We start from the raw sequence: 25709 nt of genomic DNA, 5'->3' as shown, positions 1-25709 counted from the left end.
AATTTGGTGACCGCGTCCAACCTCTCTAAAGGGTTTTCTTTTTAATTCTTTTTGCTAGTGATGGAGCTACACGCTGTGGTCCATTCTGTGTTGTATACAACGTGTTAGAACAGATCTCCGTGGACAGAGAGGTGGACATATTCACCACAACACGACAGCTCCAGGTCAGGAGGCCGGAGTTCGTGTCCACTCTGGTGAGTTCAGCATTTGAATGGTTAATAATAATTATTCAATCACTATGTAAAGATTCTAATTGAACGAAGTTTAAAAACACATGATCAGCTCCAGGTCCGGAGGCCGGAGTTCGTGTCCACTTTGGTGAGTTAAGCATTTCATTGGTTAACAATAATTGTTAAATCACTATGTAAAGATTCTAATTGAACGAAGTTAAAAACACATGATCAGGTTTTTAAATGGCCCATAAAGGGTCTAGGTTCAAACGATTAACGTTCATGATGACATGAACTAAACAAAGCAAAACTATTGGTTTCATCTAATGTGTCTGATGTGTAAAGGAACATAATATAAATGTGTTAAAACATTTCAGTCAATATATTGAAGATGAACTTACATTTCGCTACTAGCAAAAATATTAATTACGTTTTTATATATAATTTCTGTTTTTAGGAGGAGTACCAGCTTTGCCATGACACGGTAGCAGAGTATCTCCTGAACGATTGTGTGTACGGAAATTGTTAAGGGGACATTTTTGGCACACACGTAGTAGATATCAAGTCTATTGAACAGTATCATTGAAATTTTCTTTTAAGTTGCTTTTGTATGTTTTTTATGTTTTATTTTATTGACTGGTTTTGTTCTTTGTTTTAAGTAGAGGATATATTTTGCTTATAAATCTTATTTGATGTGATTTTATTTGCACTTGTTTTGTGACTAACTAGATTAGATTGTTTCCCCATATTTATCTATTTGTGATTATTGTTATTTTTCCAATCATGATTTGTTCTCTGTTAATGATTTCACTGATGTTATTAACATTCCTATCTCGTATATTTTCGCATTTGATTTATTTGAGTTATTTCCAAGTTAAAACATTAAATGTATAGTTTTGTTTTGCTTAGCATGCGTGTATGGTAATTTTTTAATTCATTTATTTCAAGAATATGAATATCTTTCTATTTCATTCAAAATGTCAAAACATGCGTTTTCCTAATATTTTGAAGGTTCTGGCACTTACATTTACAGTTTGATTAAGTAGACTGGAGGTCAACATATTAACCATGAAATACCTCAATTATAGATACGATTTTTGAAGCGTTCAACAGTTTTAAAGAAAAGAAAAATCTAATATTATTTAGTTTTAAAATTTTAACATTTTCATAGATTTTTATAAAGACCTCTTTTCTAAAGGAAATTAAAATAGTCTATCAAATCTCACGACAATCGAACCTTCTTATAGAAAAGTGAAGTTCATTTAGTAATTACATATAAACACTGCTTCAAACAGCAAATTATGTTTCTAATTTTCTTTATATTTTATAATTGCTTGACAAAAGTAGCGCTGCTTTTTGTTTGTTTGTTTTTTGGGTTTTTTTTTTATTAATATTAACAACTTCATATTTACACATAATGAAAAGCGCGTAAACACGCTTATCTTTATTTGTCTATAAATGTAAGGTTTGTTGTGCGATTATTTAGCTGTTATTAAAACTTTAAAAAAAAATATTTGGTATTATTTTGTTTATTTTATTAAGCAAAACCAAAATAATATTTTCCTGTTTAAAAGAAGCCATTCTTCCTCTGCTCCCCTTTTTATTGTTATACTCTATAAAAAAAAAATTTAAATTTCATCTATAATGTTTATTAAAGGAAGAAGATGAAAATTTACAGAATATGCTTATGATAAATGTTCCTCTAACCTAATCTAGTAATACCATCTATGTAGTGTGTGTACTGAAAAGTGCAAATGGAAATCATTTGCTTAAGTCATTTATTTCTGATTACCTTCCATGTCAGTTTACCACATAAGCAAGTTTGACATTTATAAAACCCGTATTTTAAAATTAAAACTCTTTGTGCCAAACAATGGTATGAACTACTATGAAAGTTTATTCAACAATCTGTTTACTTAGTTGACACTATCTTTCATTTTACATAGTGATTTCGATCAAACAAAGTTGATTTAAGTTAACTGTTCATTAATGACCAATAAATTACATTTTATTCATATCACATAAAAAGTTTTTTTTTCATATAAAGCATTTACTATCCATGAATATACCGATCTATCCATCTATCTATCGATCGATCGATCTATTTATGTATCCATCTATCTGTCATCCAAAAAAAATATCCATATATCATTTAGCAAACACCCAAAATGTTTCAATCGAAAATCCAATTATAATTTGATGGAATGTTTTACATCAAGAAACTATCTAACACAAAAGACACAAACGTCACAAGACAAAGCTTAATTTACAACCATCGGTTAATTTTATTATAAATTGCAAAATCACAAACACATTATGATAATAGATGTAAAATAAAAGTATATGGATAGCAACAATATCAAGATGCACTATTAATACAGGTTAACATCCTGTTAAGTATATTATTTGTTATATCAAGGGTTGATACAAAATAAATATTGCAATGTTGGAATGTCTAACACGGAAAGAAAAAAGAGACACAGCTGAAAAAGAAATCTACTGAATGTAGTCAAGGCAGCTAAAACTGAAAAGACAAATAAAAACGGCCTTCTAGTTTTGTCGAGGTAATATTTACCAATGAACGGATTCGTTTTAACAGGACTGAACTTCTTTTCGCAGCTAGTCCTAGGACATACTTGATTGCATTTTCTTTTCCAAAAATACACTATTGAAGCAAAAATATATATATTTAGATGGTGTATTTTTTAACATAAATTTGCAAAGCTAAAAAATAGGATACTTAAATGCAAACAATTTAAAAAACATGTATTCTCCTAAAAGCAATTATTATGGTATGTGACCTTTATCACGATACAATATGTTTCACAGACACCGTTTGTTAGTTATCCTTTCCGTTTCAGCTCAATAGCAGCCGTATCTAATATGTATAAATTGAATATTTAGAAAACTATTTTAATTAGATTTATTTTCAGGAATGGCTTATGAGGAGGGTCATATCTGCATATTGACAAATGAGATCATTTTATTTTCCAGGAAACGTGAGATAGTAACAAAACATATAGATCTCTAGCAATGTTTGCTGGGTTATAAGGAATTTAAGAGAACAATGCAACGAGAACAATTAAGGAAACTAAAGTAGCAGATACTTAGTGCTGTTGGAAATGCCATTGCCTATTTTAATAAATGGTTAATTGTTATCTTGTTCAAAATAATAAATGAAGCACACAAAAAAGGATATATTAATATATATATTGATCGTTGGGCAGTAGTGCTGACCATATGGATTTATTATGTGACAATAATACGTGATAACTATAAAACGAAAATAAATGTAAAATTATTAGTAGCAAAATATTTTGTCAAAAAACTTAAGGAGTATGTGTGTAATAACTTTCTTCTAAAGAGTTACTAGTACATCCTCTGTAAGAATAATAAAAAAAATATCAAAAGGCATTCTTCAGGTTCGTTTACACCAAGATACGATTAAAATATGAAATATAATTTGACATTGATCGTTGTTGATGATAATAAAAAGGAATGACATCAAATGCAACATATTTTTCAAAAATACAAAACTAATATCCTGGTGTTCAATGGAATATGCATCATCTAAATTCTTGAGTTTTACTTTAAAGTTTTCATTATCATATTAATCATATTATCGGCATATAGTGAGAGTTAAAAAAAAATTACATGCAATGCGAAGTATGCATAATACAGATTAAGTTCTTTCAGAAATATTTAAGGACAAACAATTATTCAAAAGTACATTTGTTTTGTATCCTCCTATAAAGTATGTACGGCGGAAAACATCCTTCTTTAATCAAGTTCTTTTCTATATTTATTGTATTATTTCAAACGAATAAGCGTTTTCGGACACACGTTCTTTTAAACCCAATTTACGTGTTAAAAAATGAATGTCCGCAAAATACCGTAAACGTGCAATGTGAAACTTTTGAAAAACGTTAAATACATTCCATGAAAAATACGGAATAAAAACGTTTTCGATTTTTGTTATGCCAGAGCATTGATCACTTACTTTGCTTATTCATGTTTTGCTTATATTTCTCTTTATAGATAGTTCACAGGGTGGTACGAATGTGTAAATACACAACTAACAAATGTCATCAAAGCCTAGGCTTTGCATTTATCATCTGAAATAAAATACATTTTATAAAGATGCTTAGGATTTATTTTACAGAGCAGACGGAAAAAAATCCCTAAAAATCCTTTCTTAGTATAACATTTATATATGAAATATTTTCAATAATACTTACAAAAAAATCACTATTATTGATTGAAGCTTTCATTATGGCAAAATAAAACAAATTGATAGTCAGGCCAATAAGTCCATTATAGCCATAGTAATCCAATACTGATCTTGAGCTTACTAGTGATTCTAAACATGAATGAATTGTGAATGGGATACAGCGAATAAATGAAGATAAATTGTATCACATACAGGGTGTCCAAAAATACTGTAAACCGACTTTATACAAGAAATTTCTTTCCGGGGTTTCCAGTTTGCGAGAGCCGTACTGTCGCGGACCAGTATCTGCCATAGACTTGAAATGAAGATAAAATAGTACCAATTAATCATCGAATGCTTACTTTTGTATACTGTGGAATCATTAGATTTCGTGGTGGCTCAATTTTCGTGGAATTCGTGGGTACCCCTCATCCATGAATTAAAATCCTCCACGAAATAATTAATTTGGGTAATAAAGTCATATTTCCTTTGTAGGTTTAAGAGAATACACGAAATTACGTCCCCACGAACCTCTAAAAGTTAAGCAATCCACGAAAATTGGCCCCCACGAAATTTAATGATTCCACAGTATCGTCTTATAGTTCTCAAGACCGTGTGAACAAGTTACCATACCGCGTTAACGTATTCAAATTGTAGTCCCTGGTATATTATAGGACTACCAATATCCTAATACATGTATAAGCATTTAATGATTAAATAATACCATTTTCTCTTTGAATAACTTTTGATTAATTTTATTTCACAAAAACATTAGTCCATTTTAATTTATGTTAATGATGTAACTGTTTACTTTGCGAGTTTCACATATATTTAGTAGGTATTGATACTATGAGCAGTGTTTACAAAACACACCTAATTCAAATAGAATATTTTAAATGATGTTCGTTTTATCGATAAAAAACTTTACGCGAATGAATTAATTTCCTTGCAACAGCTACTGAAGGAATTTCATGTTCTTACAGTAGACCCCCCCCCCCACTATTTAACGAATATATTGCTTGTTGGGTTGTTTTTCTTAATATCTTTTTTGTGGGTTCGTATTGCTACTACTGGAAATTGTTTTGATTATGCACATATAAATTGGAGCATGCCTGTTCTCCTGTCAGATTCATGATGCTTAAGTATTGTTTTTTTTTTCGAATGGTAAAGGTAGAACCAGTTGTCTTTAAAAACGATCAGAGCCAAAATAGTTTACACTAATGGCGCACCATACGACGTAAATAACTTGAGATTATTTTACTTCCTTGTTTGTAATGTTTATTTGTAAAATTGTCCCCAGTTTTAATAATAAGATGAGTTTACGTCCCTGTCTCCTAAGTGTAATTGGATTATCTTTAGCTGTTGCATATGGTAGGGTACTTTTTCTTTATCAAAATGTCTGTAAAATGCACCTTATCAGATAATAATACCTATTTTCAACAACCCGGAAGAACTTCGTTAGATAAGTTAAAAGCAATCCTTGGTTTTATACCTTTTTTCGTTAAATTTGAATTGGATTTATCAATGTTATATGAGGTATATTTTTTTATTTAATTTTTATGTATTAACATTATTGTCCACAGCATATATTTTAAATTCACACCTCATTAAAAGAAAATTATGCAATTTCATAATTACTTCGAGATGATCCTGTTATAAGTAAAATTATAAAGATACATCTTTGCATTTAATTCTAGTATTGAATGAAAATATTACAATATGTCGAGAAAAAATACTGTTGATTGACTTCAATTTTACGCATAGTCAAATTCTTAAAAAAGATTAAAACGTTATAATTCAAAACAATGAGATTGCTTATTTTTTGTTAAACTTCACAGCTATACATTATGGTATACATTTTTTTTCAACACTTTTTGCAATAAAACATGGTTTTGTTTTCTTTTACCTAATGTAGAGTGTCCACTCGGATATTTTGGTAAGGGTTGTACAGAACCATGTAGTGGACATTGTATAAAAGGAGAGCCATGTGACCACATTAGTGGAGAGTGCACTAATGGCTGTCAAGACGGGTATACTGGAGTACGCTGCAGCGACTGTAAGAAAATGAAATAAGCTAACAAATTTGAAATATACAATATATTCAGCTTTTACGATTGCCTTGGTATTCACTTTTTGTATTATATTACTATTTGTCAGCCTGTAAAGATAGCAATTAAAGCAAAACCCATTTTAAAATCGCCAAAAAATGACACCACAAATTAAACAATTCCATTTAGGCAAATGTTGTGACACGCGAAAAAATAGAATATAAGGTGGTTTAACCATTGTTATCTCCCCGATCAAATAACTTAAGTAGTCTTGTTACAGTTTTGTCAACGGTAAGTATCGTGTTGAGCTTAACCTTTACGCAAAAAATGACATATTCCTATAACATACCGCATGTGTGATTAAATTGCCTAAAGAATTACTGTAAGTAAAAATAAGACAGTAAACATGTTTGATCATTATAGTAAGTGTTTTATTTCCTTTTCGGAAAAATGAAATATTTTTTGCAACTTGTATTTATCAAACATGTAATAGATTTTACTAAACTCCATTTATGGATGGTTGTTAAAAATATATCAAGTAAATTCCGAGTATCTTAAGGTAACTCCATACTCGTAAAATTTTCTAATGAAAGTTCAAAAAACAGAACTGATTTCAACTTAATAGACTTAAATTTCATTAATTATTAGAAAAAATAAAGATGTCATCACACTTTTTGAGATGTCAGATAAACATGAACTAGAGCATATTTTAGCATCAGAAAACCGTACTTTTTTTGTTAAAAGTAAAATCTTTGTAGGCAGAAACTTGTTTATATTTTTTAATTCTATCGTCAACTGTGTTAGAAAACTAAAACTACAAACACATTTTAAAATTAGTTGTTGGGATTTGAAGAATTCTAGCATTTAGACATACAACTGAGAGAAAAGTCAGAAAAAGAGTTATTTCACCTTAGCATAGATAAAATGTATAACAAATTGGAAATTCAGGATAAAATTAAGCTGCAAAAATATCTTGAACTTAACAGTATTTCTAATTACATCCATGTAATTATATTCACATAAAATAAATAAAATTATCTTGCACGAATTTTAAAGAATTCAAAGTTTTACAATTAAGTATGACATCACAGAACACTGGATCTACTTTAAACATATCTTCCAGTTGACAAAATGTAGTATCCTACTCAGGTGGTTATGTTTCATTCGTACTATATTTGATATTTATGATATAAACAAAAAGAACGGTTTTTTAAATGACAGAACGCTTTATTATTATCTATTTTATTATTATTATCTATGTTATTATTATCTATTTTATTATTATTATCTATTAAGCTTACGATGCAATTTTCACGCCGTCTGGAAATGTTTGCCGAGCTACAGTTGGAGTAGCAGTTGGCACCTGCGTTCTTTTAATCACTGGAGTTATAATTGCTGTTTTCGTTATACGGTAGCCATTTTGTTTCATACTACACATACATTTAAAAGGATATATTACCGTTATTAAATAGTTCAATCAACATCTGGTTCGTTTTTATAAGCAATTCTTTTCAATAATCATATTTATCTTATCATACTTATACTCAGATGTTTGATGAATGTGTTTTGTTTTTACTATATACATATTTCGTTTTGAATTGCAGACTTAAAAGAAGAGCAAAAAAGATTACCAAAAGTGAGTCCATTGTTTTAAATCTCGAACCTTAATCTCGTTTTGCAAAATACCAAGGACTTTCTTTAACATTTGGTAATGCTACACCAGGACTAAACTATTAACTCCGCTATATAATAAGACCTATTATTACCTGCACGTGACTTACGAGGTAAGGATGAAAACATTTGAATTCTTCTTTCCTTACTACGTTTGGTCATGATCATTTTTGACGTCCATTAAAAGAATGTTTTTCACTATGTTCGATTATAATATTGACTTGACAAAATTTAAATTATGAAGTTATCTTGGCTGGATAATATTCAGGTTGATATTTCTCTATAAAATGTTCTGTATATGATGTAATCAAATTAATAATGCTGGAATTACGTTCTACTGAATCGATTATTATAGAACGTTTTTAAGTAAAATATTTACATCGCTTTCGGGTGTGATTAATATTTTACTTCTCGGGTTGTTTAATCGGTTTAATAACTGTTTTTAGTGGAGAAACTGGAAACTATTGTGCAATGTTTTCCCCTAAAATGCAATAAATCTTATACTGTACTGAATATATTGAAATTCTAGTTATGCCTTTCATCTGGTAAAACCCACTCATACAGTAAAATTTCTTGTTTTTAAAAGTATTTTAATAAACCGCAATAATATCTTGCAATGATTATTTTTGTTATACCATGTGTTGTTATGTATCATATTCGTTTATTATGTGAAAATACATTAGGGTCTGGTTTTGCAATTCAGAAAGATTATCGATCTTTAACTTAGTTTTTTTTTATCACTCAGAATCATTAAAAAATGCGTGAACTTACTTAATGTTAATTTAAGATAGAATTATAAAGTTGAGTTAAAATAGTAAATTTGTATTGAACAACAGTTTTTTGTATTTAAATTGACCCAGTCGTTGGTTAAAAGTTAAACGTTTAATTGCACAAGTTTGTTTTTCAATGGCAATGGCATACCTAACTAAATTTAAAATCGCATATAGGGAACCTTTAAATGAATTCGAAGGAAGGCGGGTATGTTTAAAAAAAAATTAATGCATTAAACACTTGTAAGTCTTCAACGTCAGATATTTAGTCCAATGTCCGATTATATAATGTTAGTACGAATGTTATTTTTTTTAGATGACCGCTTTCAAAATGCACATGTTGATGCAACTATCGTGTATTCAGAAGTTTCTTATGAGAAAACAGAAAAAAGTCCTCCTTCAAATAAAAATATACCTGTCAGGAACCTCAAGGATCATATTGCAAACCTGTCTTCTAATGATTGCGCTGGATTCAAGAGTGAATATGAAGTAAGATTTAGTACTATGATCCTATTTCCTTTTGATGATTTTTGTACAATGGTGAATGCCAGTTACCATCTGATTTATCAAGCATTAAGTTGTTGTAAAATATTTCATTGATAGGACATTCCTCGAGGCGAGTTCCATCCCTGTTGGGAAGCAAAGAAACCTGAAAATATAAGCAAAAATAGATTCCTTAGTATATATCCGTGTATGTATGAAACAGTTATGTTAAATATAGCTTAAGTACAGCTACATTTATCTTACTTTTAATGTAAAACACGTGGCATTTTATTTCAAAATCAAGATTTCTCTTATTAAAGATGATCATTCACGGGTTATTTTAAAGACACCATCTTCAGATAAAAGTGATTATATCCATGCAAACTACATAGAAGTAAGTATCTAGGAAGCATTAAACATGTAATTAAGCAATAATATAGCAGTCTAGACGAGACTTTCAAAACGGAGTTAACTCCCAAACCGGAGTCTTTAGCTCCATCATGAATTGCGGTAAAATTGCGTTTCTAATGTAAACAACGTATGAGTTATGCCCCTTAGTTCAAAATAAATCTTTAAAATTGGCCAAAAACATGACAAAAAATAATTTTATACTTTCAAAAACATTTCTGAACGATTGTGTGTCATATTTATGTTACATGTTCATAACTGTTCACTTATATTACGTATGATTAATTTTTAAAATGAAAAATTCAACCATATCTTCGATCGCACATAACTATATAACTTTTTGTAAATAAATTAAATGAGTGGATATCATTATTTAACAGTATTTGTTAAAGTATAGTCTCATTTACATCATTTTCAGGCTTAATCATTTAATCATCTTGAATAATTATGTATTTAACATGCTCTCCATCCTGGGTCTTTTAAAATATGTTAGAAGTCTGCCAACACATGCTACACTTTGCAAGATGATTTCTTGTGGACCCCATGTTTTCATAGAAAAATCGCCATACTTTGTACATGTGCACATGCGTAAACTCTCAAAACGGAGTCCAAAATGCTTACAGAAATTCACTTCCGTTGACTCAGTTTCGGTAGTCCGTCTAGACTGATATAGCGTCTTTTCTATTGACAATTAATAGCAAAGTCCTATATCTAATTTGATTATTATTAAAAATAACTTGAAGACTACTATTTCAATTAAAAGAAACATAGACATTCACGTTTTATTTTCGATTCCTTTTTTATATTTATAGGATGCACGAGGAAAACGGGTTTATATTGCCACTCAGAGTAACTATTGAATATATATTGCTAAATTCGTCTACAAGCATTGCAATAGAATATATCTAATACCCGTATGGAATTTATTGACGACATTTGAACCATATAGGGCCAAATACAATTCGTGTAACTAATAACATTGTTTATTATCAGATCCAAAGCGAGGCTCAATTTTCGATTTCTGGAACATGATTTGGCAAGAAGAAGTCTATAACATTGTCTACTTGTTCAATCTACAAGATGGACACAGGGTCATACATTTGATATATTTCCGTGTTGATTTAAAAAAAAAAGGAAACATAACTCACAAGGGATATTGGATGTTAACAAGATAATGATATTGACATGTATAGTCATTCTGTTTCTTGAATTTGCATGGGCCAAACATAAAAATGATTGGAAAATGATATATACTCAACAAAAAATGCTAAACTATTTGAGCAGAATACTAATTATTCTAATTGTTGAAATTATCGTGTGAAATCGTTTGGTATATCATTATTAATTTCTCCTTAAATTTTTTTCTCCTCTTAAATATATTCATTGTGTTTTTGGTTTCTTTTCAGATAAGGGTAGACTATTACTGGCCGGATGTGAGCAAAGAATTAAAAGGAGGGACATTGATCATCAAACATATAAAAGAAACCACCTACGCCGAGTACACTGTCAGACAACTTAAAATACACAACCAAACGGTATATAAAATAAAAACCTAGCAATTCAATTGAAATGATTCATTAAATCAACATTTTTAAAAAGGCTGTCGAAATTTATGCTCGGCAAAATTTTGTAAAACAAAACACTTTTGTCTTAATATTGTAAATAAAAAATAACTCTAGAATAGTGTTTGTCAGTATAAACGAGCCTAAACATATTTTTAAGAAAGGATTGATTCAAGGGAACAGTCATACGATATAAAAAAACAATGATTATCGTACAAACTTAGTACGAGCCAATAATGCTTCAGTAATAAAAGCAAGGGCAACCTTCTTAATCACCAATGCCAAAGTTTTGTTTTTCCTTATTTAGCTATGCATATCATTTGAAATTATATTTTTAATCTCAAAACAGATAAGGAATAGTGTAAGAAAATATCAAAGATACGGATAGAATAAATACAGTCAGAAATTTCTGTAAATATGACTTTAAAAAAATGAAAAGGTTGCCGACCAGGGTTGATACTAAGCTACAGTGTATACAAACATATTTTAAAATCACTTGAACTAATGTCTAGTACGCCAGCCTGAGGTTTCTGACTCTGTCAAGATATTCTATATTATTTAACTTAAGTTTTGTGTTTAATGTTTTGTTCTATTCTTTTTCAACGTTTACATTTATATAATGTTCATGTAGACGAGAGCAGACCGTCACGTGACGATTTTCAACTACACCGCGCCCTCATATCAAGAAGCACCCGATCCTCTCAGTCTGGTTCTATTTCATCGTCACGTGATGAAAGCCACTGCTAACACAGCTGGAAGGTACACAGTGGTACACTGCAGGTAGCTATTTGGGAAGTACAAATCATAACACGATAAGATCTTATACCTCCATAATTATTATCATGACCATACATGTAACCAAACCTATTTAGGTATGATACTATTTTTTCTTCTATCGTACGTTTAACATTTTTTTCGATAAAATCATATAAAATATGCAATAAAATACAATATGCAGACGCAATGTTACATAAGCTTTTAAATCTTATACATTGCCATGAGTTAATGAGCTTGTTATCATATTTTGGTACCGTAATATATTAACTTTATTTTTTTTTATGAATATAATTTACTTTCGTAGCTCGGGAGTAGGTAGAACTGGGACCTACATTGCGTTAGATGCCCTCTACCGAGAAGGGGAGAAAACTGGTAAAATCAACGTCCCGATGTACGTAAGAACAATGAGGAAGGACCGGATGAACATGATTCACAGGGATGTAAGATGATAAATAACCTCAAGAAAATATCTAATCAAAGTGTGTTCTGTTATCTTATTTAAAATAACAAAGTGAAAAAACAAAAAATTACTTTGAGCTACCTTTAATATTTACTTGCTTTTAGACATTTCTCCAGCTAACAGGTGCCGATAGAAGAAAACGGCCGAATCAAGTATATGCGTATGCTGTGAATTTGGTATAGAATATGATCCCACACAAGTTGCTTTTGATTTTAAAAACTGCGTTGTCAACTTCTTTCTTTTCGACTTTAAAAAACATATTTAAAACGGCTGAGTAGTCAATATGACTTTATTTTTTATCTTCGCTCGGGTAGAATGTTATATGATACATTAATATATAATGGTTTAACCTTTCCTAACCAATCATATGATACACTTCCTCTTCTTTATAATATAATGTACATCGTACAATAGGTATTTTTACAGATTTGAAATAGATCATTTTCAAAAGCATAGATGCAAAGTCAAAATTAAGTCAAACAAAAGGTTGGTTATGACAGCAAATACAGGTTTATTAATAAAAAGATTTTTTTCTCTTCAGTCGTTTTGAAAATCCATAGTTTTTAATGTTAGGGTTTTAATATATACGATTCATAATGACAATGTTTACTTTTAATTTCTCATTTTTTAATATGTATATCTCAATAAAACAATTAACAAACCAATTAATAAAACAATTAATAAAGTTATCTTGGTTATCAGCTATCAACAAAAGGTTCTCTTATGCTTATTTTCAGAGCATTTAAACAATAAATAAAACAAAGTAAATTTACTTTATGAAACATTTTAGTTTAATTTTGCTTCCAGGAACAATATAAGCTACTCTACCATGCCCTGATGGAAGCATTCAGTGGTCCATCTAGATGTATGGCTACAGAGAAGTTCGTGGAGGCCTATCAAGAACAAACATGTCATGCAAATTGCAGAGATGTGGTGCAAAATATCTCCCAGTCTTCTGAGTTTGAGGTGATTGTGACTTGCATTGGAAAAGAAATATAAGATAAAATGTATTCAAATAATGAATTTAGAGGCTTGTTTGCCAGAAATTTGTACGTGTATTTGAATACGAAATCGCTTGAAAATCAAAACTTTACAAATTATGTATTATTTAAAGAAAAGATTAAAAGTAACAACTCATTACAGGAGTAACAGTCCCTGAGAAAGGAGTATACACAACAAGATCACATATCTGGTCGTGCACAGATACCGGCATACTACACACAAAGTGTATTACCAGGTAACACAGCATCTTATTGTGGCTATATAAACAACATATTGTATCAGTTAAAATATATAAAACTGAAAATGAAAACTGGAAATGAAGTGAAAAAATCGTGAGTTTTAATTGCATGAACTGAATATGCATCAGAAGGTGATATATCGTGACAATTCATTATCTTCAAGGAAAACATTTCCCTTTTCTTTTATTTTTAGTTGAGAAGTTCATGTGTTGTCTGTTCTACATAAAGGGATACAACAGCTACTACAATGCTGTACTTATTCAGGTTAAAAGAAAAAGGAACATGCCATGCCATTATCATATTTGCTATCATGCAAACAGGAATTTTTCTTTAAAAAGTTTCATTAAACACGATAACATGAATCAAAACATTAATAAATATCTGTGTTTCGGAAACAATTGTAATTTACATAATACGTGTTTTCTGTATACGTTTAAGATATAGGCCTTGATACCAAAAAACACTCACAAAGACACTGATGCTGTAATCAGTTGTAGTTTAAAAGTGGGGTACATCAATATAAATAAACGCTCTTCATATTTGTATCTAACATATGAATCAGTTTTAAAATTTTCATTATTCTATAACATTTCAATATGTGAAAAAATGACAATAACAAACCGTCAATGATTTCTACATTCTAAATGATTTCTAATTATGCTTATAAAACTAATACCTTTAAACCCATACGTGTTTCAAGTGCAGGACCCGCCAAAGTGTTTCCTCTGCTCCTGTCTTGTATTTTTTTTTTTTGGACTTTTGATCTGAACATTTTTCCTTATCACTACATGTCACCTGTATCTGACGCCATAGTTTACACACTTTTTTAAATAAAAACAATATGTGTTTGTTCACTTCGAATAAAAAAAAAGTACATCACAATACAGTCCATGCTTTTTGTGAAATCCATAAAAGAATACAACCCCACAGTGTCAAAAAGAAGACATTTTTATAGTTAGATATTTTAAAATAAAACAAGATAAAGAACACGTTACTTTATGGAGAGGGACTTCCTAGTCATCCATTATAACCTCTACCAGACTTCTTTGTAACTTATACTATATTTGTGTGTTTTATACAGTCCTACCTGGAAATGGACTCTCTGATCAGCGCCCAGTACCCAATACCAGACAACACCGAGGACTTCCTCAGACTGATCTACGACTATGGCGCCAGTGTTGTCGTCTTCTTGGGTCCAATTAATGATATAGAATCTGTATGACAAAACATCTGCCTTATTGTCACCTTCATTGTCACTCTATAAAAGAACAAATTGTATACACCCATGTGCTTAATATAGAGTATTTTTTTTACTCATATGATCAACATTTTTAGTATTGTCAATATCATTTTTGTAGACACCATCATGGTTTCCAACAGAAAACCGGAGCAAATTAAATGGACTCTACGTCTTTAAGAACATATCGTCAACACAAGCTTCCAACGTCAGAATAACCAACCTCAATATTCAAAAACAGGTTATTTTTTTCATAGTCATGCAAAAGATAACCATTTTTGAAAAATAACAAAACTAAACATTTAATGAACAGAGATGTGTTATGGAGCCAACGTCAATCGATTTTCAATGTCATTTTTAACCAATCTTGACGCGATTTTTTGTGTTTATCTTACATATTGTACAGGGATTCATTGAGACAGATGGATGTATTACTGTAATTGATTGTCCGACATGGGAAGAAGGAAAAGGAACTACTGATAAGAGAGTTCTGCTGGACGTGATTAAAGCAGTGAAAACCGAGAAATCTGACCAAGAGGGACGCATCATAGTACTATCGAGGTGAAATTTGATAATAATGCAACATTCCATAGATTTCTTTCGCATGTAGACATATCTATTATGCAATTATAGAGGAATATTCCAATATTCCGTGATTTCCATGAGAATTTATCTACATTATGGTTAATATCATTCAATTTGTTTTTCTTTTTATAGACAATAACATTAGGTTATTTAAAAATAATTATATCAATTTATATTTCATAACAAATCTCTTTCGACTTTTTTTGGGGGGAGGGGGGAGGATGTTCAGGGGGATTTCAGCATGTCATGTATATCACAGTTCTTAAATACTAACAAATTCATACACAGAAATTTGGCATTTCATCACACAAAAAAATTCATTGGTATATGTCATTTTTTAAGTGACGGAGCTACACGCTGTGGTCCATTCTTTGTCGTTTACAACGTGTTAGAACAGATCTCTGTGGACAGAGAGGTGGACATATTTACCACAACACGACAGCTCCAGGTCAGGAGGCCGGAGTTTGTGTCCACTCTGGTGAGTTAAGCATTTGAATGGTTAACAATAATTGTTAAATCACTATGTAAAGATTCTAATTGAACGAAGTTAAAAACACATGATCAGGCTTTTACATGGCCCATAACCGTTCTAGGTTCACACGATTAACGTTAATGATGACATGAACTAAACGATACAAAACCATTGGTTTCATCCAATGTGTCTGTTGTGTAAAGGAACATAATATACATGTGTTAAAACATTTCAGTCAATATATTGAATTGAATTTACATTTTGCTACTAGCAAAAACATTAATTACGTTTTTATTTATAATTTGTGTTTTTAGGAGGAGTACCAGCTTTGCCATGACACGGTAGCAGAGTATCTCCTCAACGATTGTGTGTATGGAAATTGTTAAGGGGACTTAATGACACACACGTAGTAGATATCCAGTCTATTGAACAGTTATCGTTGTAATTTGCTTTTCTATGTTTTTCATGTTTTATTTTATTGACTGGTTTTGTTCTTTGTTTTAAGTAGAGGATATATTTTGCTTATAAATTTTATTTGATGTGATTTTATTAGCGACTTTTTTTATGACTAACTAGATTAGATTGTTTCCCCATATTTATCTATATGTGATTATTATTATTTTTTTAATTATGATTTGTTCTCTGTTAATGATTTCACTGATGTTATAAACATTCCTATCTCGTATATTTTCGCACCTGAATCATTTGAGTTTAGTTTCAAGTTAAAACATTAAATGTATAGTTTTGTATTGTTTTGCTTAACATGTGTGTATGTTAATTTTTTATTGCATTTATTTTAAGAATAAGAATATCTTTCTATTTCATTCAAAATGTAAAAACATGCGTTTTCTTAATATTTTAAAGGTTCTGACACTTACATTTACAGTTTGATAAAGAAGACTGGGGGTCAACAAAAAACCCATCAAATACCTAAATTTTAGATACGATTTTTGAAGCGTTTAACCTCTTAAAGGAAAGAAAAATCTAAAATTATTTAGTTTTAAAATTTAAATATTTTCAGAGATTTTTATAAAGGAAATTAAAATAGATCTATTAAATATCACGACCATTAAACCCTCTTATTGAAAAGTGAATTTCATTTAGTAATGATAAACACTGCTGTTTCTAATTTTCTATATATCTTATAATTGCTTGACAAAAGTTTTTAATTTAAAACTTCATATTTACACATAATGAAAAGCGCGTAAGCACGCTTATCTTTATTTGGCTATGGATGTAAAATTTGTTGTGCGATTATTTAGCTGCTATTAAAACTTTTTCACGAAATATTTTGTATTATTTTGTTTAATTTATTAAGCAAAAAATTTTTCCTGTTTAAAAGCAGTCTTAGCCATTCTTCCTCTGCCGCCCCCCCCCCCCCCGTTTTGTTATTGTTATAATCTATAAAATGTCATCTATAATGTTTAGTAAAGAGAGAAAATGAAATTTACAGAATATGCTGATGATAAATGTTCCTCTAACCTTATCTGGTAATACCATCTATGTAGTGTGTGTACTGAAAAGTGCAAATGGAAATCATTTGCTTACGTCATTTATTTCTGATTACCTTCCATGTCAATTTAGCACATAAGCAAGTTTTGACATTTATAGAGCCCCAATTATAAAATTAAGAACACTTTGTGTCAAGCAATGGTAGGAACTACTAAGAAAGTTTATTCAACAATTTGTTTACTTAGTTGACACTATCTTTCATTTTACATAGTGATTTCGATCAAATAAAGTTGATTTTAAGTTAACTTTTCATTAATGACCAATAAAATACATTTTTATCATATCACATAAAAAGTTTTTTTTTTTTCATATAAAGCATTTACTATCCATGATTATACCGATCTATCCATCCATCTATCGATCGATCTATCTATCTATGTATCCATCTTTCCGTCATTCAAAAAAAACTATCCATTTATCTTTTAGTAAACACCCAAAATGTTTCAATTGAAAGTCCAATCAAAATTTGATGGAATGTTTTACATCAAAAAACTATCTAACACCTAAGACACAAACGCCACAAGACAAAGCTTAATTTACAACCATCGGTTAACTTTATTGTAAATTGCAAAATCACAAACACATAATAGATGTAAAATAAAGGTATATGGATAGCAACAATATCAAGATGCACTTTTAATACAGTTTAACATGTGCGCTTTCTCTTGTTAAATATATTATTTGTTATATCGATGGTTGTAACAAAATAAAAATTGCAATGTTGGAATGTCTAACATGGAAAGAAAAAACAGACATCAGCTAAAAAAGAGTTCTACTGAATGAAATCAAGGCAGTTAAACTGAAAACACAAAGAAAAACGGCATTCTAGTTTTGTTGAGGTAATATTTAATAATGAACGGATTCGTTTTAACAGGACTGAAGTTTTTTTCGCAACTAGTCCTAGGACATACTTTATTGCATTTTCTTTTCCAAAAATATATTATTGAAGCAAAAAAAAAAGATAGGATACTTAAATGCAAACAATTTGAAAAACATGTATTCTCCTAAAAGCATTCATTATGGTATGTGACCTTTATTACGATGCAATATCAAATATGTATAACTTGAATATTTAGAAAACTATTTTTATTAGATTTATTTTCAGGAATGGCTTATGAGGAGGGTCATGTCTAACGTAACATAGTATTGATCACTTACTTTGCTTATTCATGTTTTGCTTATGTCTCTCTTTACAGTAGACCGTGTGAACAAGTTACCGTACCTCGTTAACGTATTCAAATTGTACGCACTCCCTGGTATATTATAGGACTGCTAATATCCTAATACATGTATAAGCATTTAATGATTAAATAATACCATTTTCTCTTTGAATAACTTTTGATTAATTTTATTTAACAAAAACATTAGTCCATTTTAATTGAAGTGAATGATGTAACTGTTTACTTTGCGAGCTTCGCATACATTTAGTAGGTATTAATAATATGAGCAGTGTTTACAAAACACACCTAATTCAAATAGAATATTCGAAATGATGTTCTTTTCATCGATAAAAAACGTCACGCGAATGAATTAATTAGCAACAGCTACTAAAGGAATATCATGTTCTTACAGTAGACCCCCCCCCCCACTATTCATCGAATATATTGCTTGTTGGGTTGTTTTTCTTACTATCTTTTATGAGGGTTCGTACTACTACTACTGGAAATTGTTTTGATTATGCACATTATAAATTTGAGCATGCCTGTTCTCCTGTCAGATTCATAATGCTTAAGTATTGTTTTTTTCAAATGGTAAAGGTAGAACCAGTTGTCTTTAAAAACGATCAGAGCCAAAATAGTTTACACTAATGGCGCACCATACGACGTAAATAACTTGAGATTATTTTACTTCCTTGTTTGTAATGTTTATTTGTAAAAGTGTCCCCAGTTTTAATAATAAGATGAGTTTACGTCCCTGTCTCCTAAGTGTAATTGGATTATGTTTAGCTGTTGCATATGGTAGGGTACTTTTTCTTTATCAAAATGTCTGTAAAATGCACCTTATTAGATAATAATACCTATTTTCAACAACCCGGAAGAACTTCGTTAGATAAGTTATAAAAGCAATCCTTGGTTTTTATACCTTTTTTCGTTAAATTTGAATTGGATTTATCAATGTTATATGAGGTATATTTTTTTATTTAATTTTTATGTATTAACATTATTGTCCACAGCATATATTTTAAATTCACACCTCATTAAAAGAAAATTATGCAATTTCATAATTACTTGGAGATGATCCTGTTATAAGTAAAATTATAAAGATACATCTTTGCATTTAATTCTAGTATTGAATGAAAATATTACAATATGTCGAGAAAAAATACTGTTGATTGACTTCAATTTTTACGCATAGTCAAATTCTTAAAAAAAATTAAAACGTTATAATTCAAAACAATGAGATTGCTTATTTTTTGTTAAACTTCACAGCTGTAAAATTACCGTTATACATTATGGTATACAGTTTTTTCAACACTTTTTGCAATAAAACATCGTTTTGTTTTCTTTTACCTAATGTAGAGTGTCCACTCGGATATTTTGGTAAGGGTTGTACAGAACACTGTAGTGGACATTGTATAAAAGGAGAGCCATGTGACCACATCAGTGGAGAGTGCACTAATGGCTGTCAAGACGGGTATACTGGAGTACGCTGCAGCGACTGTAAGAAAATGAAATAAGCTAACAAATTTGAAATATACAATATATTCAGCTTTTACGATTGCCTTGGTATTCACTTTTTGTATTATATTACTGTTTGTCAGCCTGTAAAGATAGCAATTAAAGCAAAACCCATTTTAAAATCGCCAAAAAATAACACCACAAATTAAAAAATTCCATTTAGGCAAATGTTGTGACACGCGAAAAAATAGAATATAAGGTGGTTTAACCATTGTTATCTCCCCGATCAAATAACTTAAGTAGTCTTGTTACAGTTTTGTCAACGGTAAGTATCGTGTTGAGCTTAACCTTTACGCAAAAAATGACATATTCCTATAACATACCTCATGTGTGATTAAATTGCCTAAAGAGTTACTGTAAGTAAAAATAAGACAGTAAACATGTTTGATCATTATAGTTAGTGTTTTATTGCCTTTTCGGAAAAATGAAATATTTTTTGCAACTTGTATTTATCAAACATGTAATAGATTTTACTAAACTCCATTTATGGATGGTTGTTATAAATATATCAAGTAAATTCCGAGTATCTTAAGGTAACTCCATACTCGTAAAATTCTCTAATGAAAGTTAAAAAAACAGAACTGATTTCAACTTAATAGACTTAAATTTCATTAATTATTAGAAAAAATAAAGATGTCATCACACTTTTTGAGATGTCAGATAAACATGAACTAGAGCATATTTTAGCATCAGAAAACCGTACTTTTTTTGTTAAAAGTAAAATCTTTGTAGGCAGAAACTTGTTTATATTTTTTAATTCTATCGTCAACTGTGTTAGAAAACTAAAACTACAAACACATTTTAAAATTAGTTGTTGGGATTTGAAGAATTCTAGCATTTAGACATACAACTGAGAGAAAAGTCAGAAAAAGAGTTATTTCACCTTAGCATAGATAAAATGTATAACAAATTGGAAATTCAGGATAAAATTAAGCTGCAAAAATATCTTGAACTTAACAGTATTTCTAATTACATCCATGTAATTATATTCACATAAAATAAATAAAATTATCTTGCACGAATTTTAAAGAATTCAAAGTTTTACAATTAAGTATGACATCACAGAACACTGGATCTACTTTAAACATATCTTCCAGTTGACAAAATGTAGTATCCTACTCAGGTGGTTATGTTTCATTCGTACTATATTTGATATTTATGATATAAACAAAAAGAACGGTTTTTTAAATGACAGAACGCTTTATTATTATCTATTTTATTATTATTATCTATGTTATTATTATCTATTTTATTATTATTATCTATTAAGCTTACGATGCAATTTTCACGCCGTCTGGAAATGTTTGCCGAGCTACAGTTGGAGTAGCAGTTGGCACCTGCGTTCTTTTAATCACTGGAGTTATAGTTGCTGTTTTCGTTATACGGTAGCCATTTTGTTTCATACTACACATACATTTAAAAGGATATATTACCGTTATTAAATAGTTCAATCAACATCTGGTTCGTTTTTATAAGCAATTCTTTTCAATAATCATATTTATCTTATCATACTTATACTCAGATGTTTGATGAATGTGTTTTGTTTTTACTATATACATATCTCGTTTTGAATTGCAGACTTAAAAGAAGAGCAAAAAAGATTACCAAAAGTGAGTCAATTGTTTTAAATCTCGAACCTTAATCTCGTTTTGCAAAATACCAAGGACTTTCTTTAACATTTGGTAATGCTAAACCAGGACTAAACTATTAACTCCGCTATATAATAAGACCTATTATTACCTGCACGTGACTTACGAGGTAAGGATGAAAACATTTGAATTCTTCTTTCCTTACTACGTTTGGTCATGATCATTTTTGACGTCCATTAAAAGAATGTTTTTCACTATGTTCGATTATAATATTGACTTGACAAAATTTAAATTATGAAGTTATCTTGGCTGGATAATATTCAGGTTGATATTTCTCTATAAAATGTTCTGTATATGATGTAATCAAATTAATAATGCTGGAATTACGTTCTACTGAATCGATTATTATAGAACGTTTTTAAGTAAAATATTTACATCGCTTTCGGGTGTGATTAATATTTTACTTCTCGGGTTGTTTAATCGGTTTAATAACTGTTTTTAGTGGAGAAACTGGAAACTATTGTGCAATGTTTTCCCCTAAAATGCAATATCTCTTATACTGTACTGAATATATTGAAATTCTAGTTATGCCTTTCATCTGGTAAAACCCACTCATACAGTAAAATTTCTTGTTTTTAAAAGTATTTTAATAAACCGCAATAATATCTTGCGATGATTATTTTTGTTATACCATGTGTTGTTATGTATCATATTCGTTTATTATGTGAAAATACATTAGGGTCTGGTTTTGCAATTCAGAAAGATTATCGATCTTTAACTTAGTTTTTTTTTATCACTCAGATTCATTAAAAAATGCGTGAACTTACTTAATGTTAATTTAAGATAGAATTATAAAGTTGAGTTAAAATAGTAAATTTGTATTGAACAACAGTTTTTTGTATTTAAATTGACCCAGTCGTTGGTTAAAAGTTAAACGTTTAATTGCACAAGTTTGTTTTTCAATGGCAATGGCATACCTAACTAAATTTAAAATCGCATATAGGGAACCTTTAAAAGAATTCGAAGGAAGGCGGGTATGTTTAAAAAAAATTTAATGCATTAAACACTTGTAAGTCTTCAACGTCAGATATTTAGTCTAATGTCCGATTATATAATGTTAGTACGAATGTTATTTTTTTTAGATGACCGCTTTCAAAATGCACATGTTGATGCAACTATCGTGTATTCAGAAGTTTCTTATGAGAAAACAGAAAAAAGTCCTCCTTCAAATAAAAATATACCTGTCAGGAACCTCAAGGATCATATTGCAAACCTGTCTTCTAATGATTGCGCTGGATTCAAGAGTGAATATGAAGTAAGATTTAGTACTATGATCCTATTTCCTTTTGATGATTTTTGTACAATGGTGAATGCCAGTTACCATCTGATTTATCAAGCATTAAGTTGTTGTAAAATATTTCATTGATAGGACATTCCTCGAGGCGAGTTCCATCCCTGTTGGGAAGCAAAGAAACCTGAAAATATAAGCAAAAATAGATTCCTTAGTATATATCCGTGTATGTATAAAACAGTTATGTTAAATATAGCTTAAGTACAGCTACATTTATTTTACTTTTAATGTAAAACACGTGGCATTTTATTTCAAAATCAAGATTTCTCTTATTAAAGATGATCATTCACGGGTTATTTTAAAGACACCATCTTCAGATAAAAGTGATTATATCCATGCAAACTACATAGAAGTAAGTATCTAGGAAGCATTAAACATGTAATTAAGCAATAATATAGCAGTCTAGACGAGACTTTCAAAACGGAGTTAACTCCCAAACCGGAGTCTTTAGCTCCATCATGAATTGCGGTAAAATTGCGTTTCTAATGTAAACAACGTATGAGTTATGCCCCTTAGTTCAAAATAAATCTTTAAAATTGGCCAAAAACATGACAAAAAATAATTTTATACTTTCAAAAACATTTCTGAACGATTGTGTGTCATATTTATGTTACATGTTCATAACTGTTCACTTATATTACGTATGATTAATTTTTAAAATGAAAAATTCAACCATATCTTCGATCGCACATAACTATATAACTTTTTGTAAATAAATTAAATGATTGGATATCATTATTTAACAGTATTTGTTAAAGTATAGTCTCATTTACATCATTTTCAGGCTTAATCATTTAATCATCTTGAATAATTATGTATTTAACATGCTCTCCATCCTGGGTCTTTTAAAATATGTTAGAAGTCTGCCAACACATGCTACACTTTGCAAGATGATTTCTTGTGGACCCCATGTTTTCATAGAAAAATCGCCATACTTTGTACATGTGCACATGCGTAAACTCTCAAAACGGAGTCCAAAATGCTTACAGAAATTCACTTCCGTTGACTCAGTTTCGGTAGTCCGTCTAGACTGATATAGCGTCTTTTCTATTGACAATTAATAGCAAAGTCCTATATCTAATTTGATTATTATTAAAAATAACTTGAAGACTATTATTTCAATTAAAAGAAACATAGACATTCACGTTTTATTTTCGATTCCTTTTTTATATTTATAGGATGCACGAGGAAAACGGGTTTATATTGCCACTCAGAGTAACTATTGAATATATATTGCTAAATTCGTCTACAAGCATTGCAATAGAATATATCTAATACCCGTATGGAATTTATTGACGACATTTGAACCATATAGGGCCAAATACAATTCGTGTAACTAATAACATTGTTTATTATCAGATCCAAAGCGAGGCTCAATTTTCGATTTCTGGAACATGATTTGGCAAGAAGAAGTCTATAACATTGTCTACTTGTTCAATCTACAAGATGGACACAGGGTCATACATTTGATATATGTCCGTGTTGATTTAAAAAAAAAGGAAACATAACTCACAAGGGATATTGGATGTTAACAAGATAATGATATTGACATGTATAGTCATTCTGTTTCTTGAATTTGCATGGGCCAAACATAAAATTGGAAAATGATATATACTCAGCAAACAAAAAATGCTAAACTATTTGAGCAGAATACTATTTATTCTAATTGTTGAAATTATCGTGTGAAATCGTTTGGTATATCATTATTAATTTCTCCTTAAATTTTTTTCTCCTCTTAAATATATTCATTGTGTTTTTGGTTTCTTTTCAGATAAGGGTAGACTATTACTGGCCGGATGTGAGCAAAGAATTAAAAGGAGGGACATTGATCATCAAACATATAAAAGAAACCACCTACGCCGAGTACACTGTCAGACAACTTAAAATACACAACCAAACGGTATATAAAATAAAAACCTAGCAATTCAATTGAAATGATTCATTAAATCAACATTTTTAAAAAGGCTGTCGAAATTTATGCTCGGCAAAATTTTGTAAAACAAAACACTTTTGTCTCAATATTGTCAATAAAAAATAACTCTAGAATAGTGTTTGTCAGTATAAACGAGCCTAAACATATTTTTAAGAAAGGATTGATTCAAGGGAACAGTCATACGATATAAAAAAAACAATGATTATCGTACAAACTTAGTACGAGCCAATAATGCTTCAGTAATAAAAGCAAGGGCAACCTTCTTAATCACCAATGCCAAAGTTTTGTTTTTCCTTATTTAGCTATGCATATCATTTGAAATTATATTTTTAATCTCAAAACAGATAAGGAATAGTGTAAGAAAATATCAAAGATACGGATAGAATAAATACAGTCAGAAATTTCTGTAAATATGACTTTAAAAAAATGAAAAGGTTGCCGACCAGGGTTGATACTAAGCTACAGTGTATACAAACATATTTTAAAATCACTTGAACTAATGTCTAGTACGCCAGCCTGAGGTTTCTGACTCTGTCAAGATATTCTATATTA

At 29.9% G+C, this 25709-nt stretch overlaps 2 protein-coding genes across 7 annotated transcripts in view; both read left to right on the top strand.

The window, feature by feature from the left end:
- Positions 1 to 17381, top strand: part of LOC105332272 (receptor-type tyrosine-protein phosphatase epsilon) — a 106345-nt gene extending 88964 nt beyond the window's left edge. The window contains exons 26-28 of one of the 3 annotated variants that reach the window (XM_066082354.1): positions 59 to 164; positions 289 to 318; positions 628 to 1554. In XM_066082354.1, the coding sequence (XP_065938426.1) occupies positions 59 to 164; positions 289 to 318; positions 628 to 699 (208 nt within the window). In that variant the 3' untranslated portion in view covers positions 700 to 1554. Of the gene's footprint in view, positions 1 to 58; positions 195 to 288; positions 319 to 627; positions 1555 to 15964; positions 16101 to 16408 lie in introns of those variants that run through there. The other 2 variants (XM_066082373.1, XM_066082367.1) reach the window with 2 other exon arrangements.
- The window catches only part of LOC105331440 (receptor-type tyrosine-protein phosphatase epsilon), a 34214-nt gene continuing 14137 nt past the window's right edge, over positions 5633 to 25709 (top strand). For 3 of the 4 annotated variants that reach the window (XM_066082407.1, XM_066082401.1, XM_066082388.1), the window contains exons 1-10: positions 19409 to 19564; positions 20126 to 20266; positions 21555 to 21669; positions 21863 to 21894; positions 23016 to 23188; positions 23303 to 23390; positions 23503 to 23576; positions 24403 to 24439; positions 24584 to 24681; positions 24996 to 25124. In XM_066082407.1, coding sequence (XP_065938479.1) covers positions 19468 to 19564; positions 20126 to 20266; positions 21555 to 21669; positions 21863 to 21894; positions 23016 to 23188; positions 23303 to 23390; positions 23503 to 23576; positions 24403 to 24439; positions 24584 to 24681; positions 24996 to 25124 — 984 coding nt within the window. In that variant the 5' untranslated portion in view covers positions 19409 to 19467. Of the gene's footprint in view, positions 5752 to 19408; positions 19565 to 20125; positions 20267 to 21554; positions 21670 to 21862; positions 21895 to 23015; positions 23189 to 23302; positions 23391 to 23502; positions 23577 to 24402; positions 24440 to 24583; positions 24682 to 24995; positions 25125 to 25709 lie in introns of those variants that run through there. The other variant, XM_066082395.1, reaches the window with a different exon arrangement.

This window comes from Magallana gigas, chromosome 1 (genome assembly GCF_963853765.1).
Source record: "Magallana gigas chromosome 1, xbMagGiga1.1, whole genome shotgun sequence".
In the NCBI taxonomy this organism is placed as follows: domain Eukaryota; kingdom Metazoa; phylum Mollusca; class Bivalvia; order Ostreida; family Ostreidae; genus Magallana; species Magallana gigas.
The sequence above is the reverse complement of the archived record's forward strand: the minus strand, read 5'-3'. Positions and strand labels throughout refer to the sequence as shown.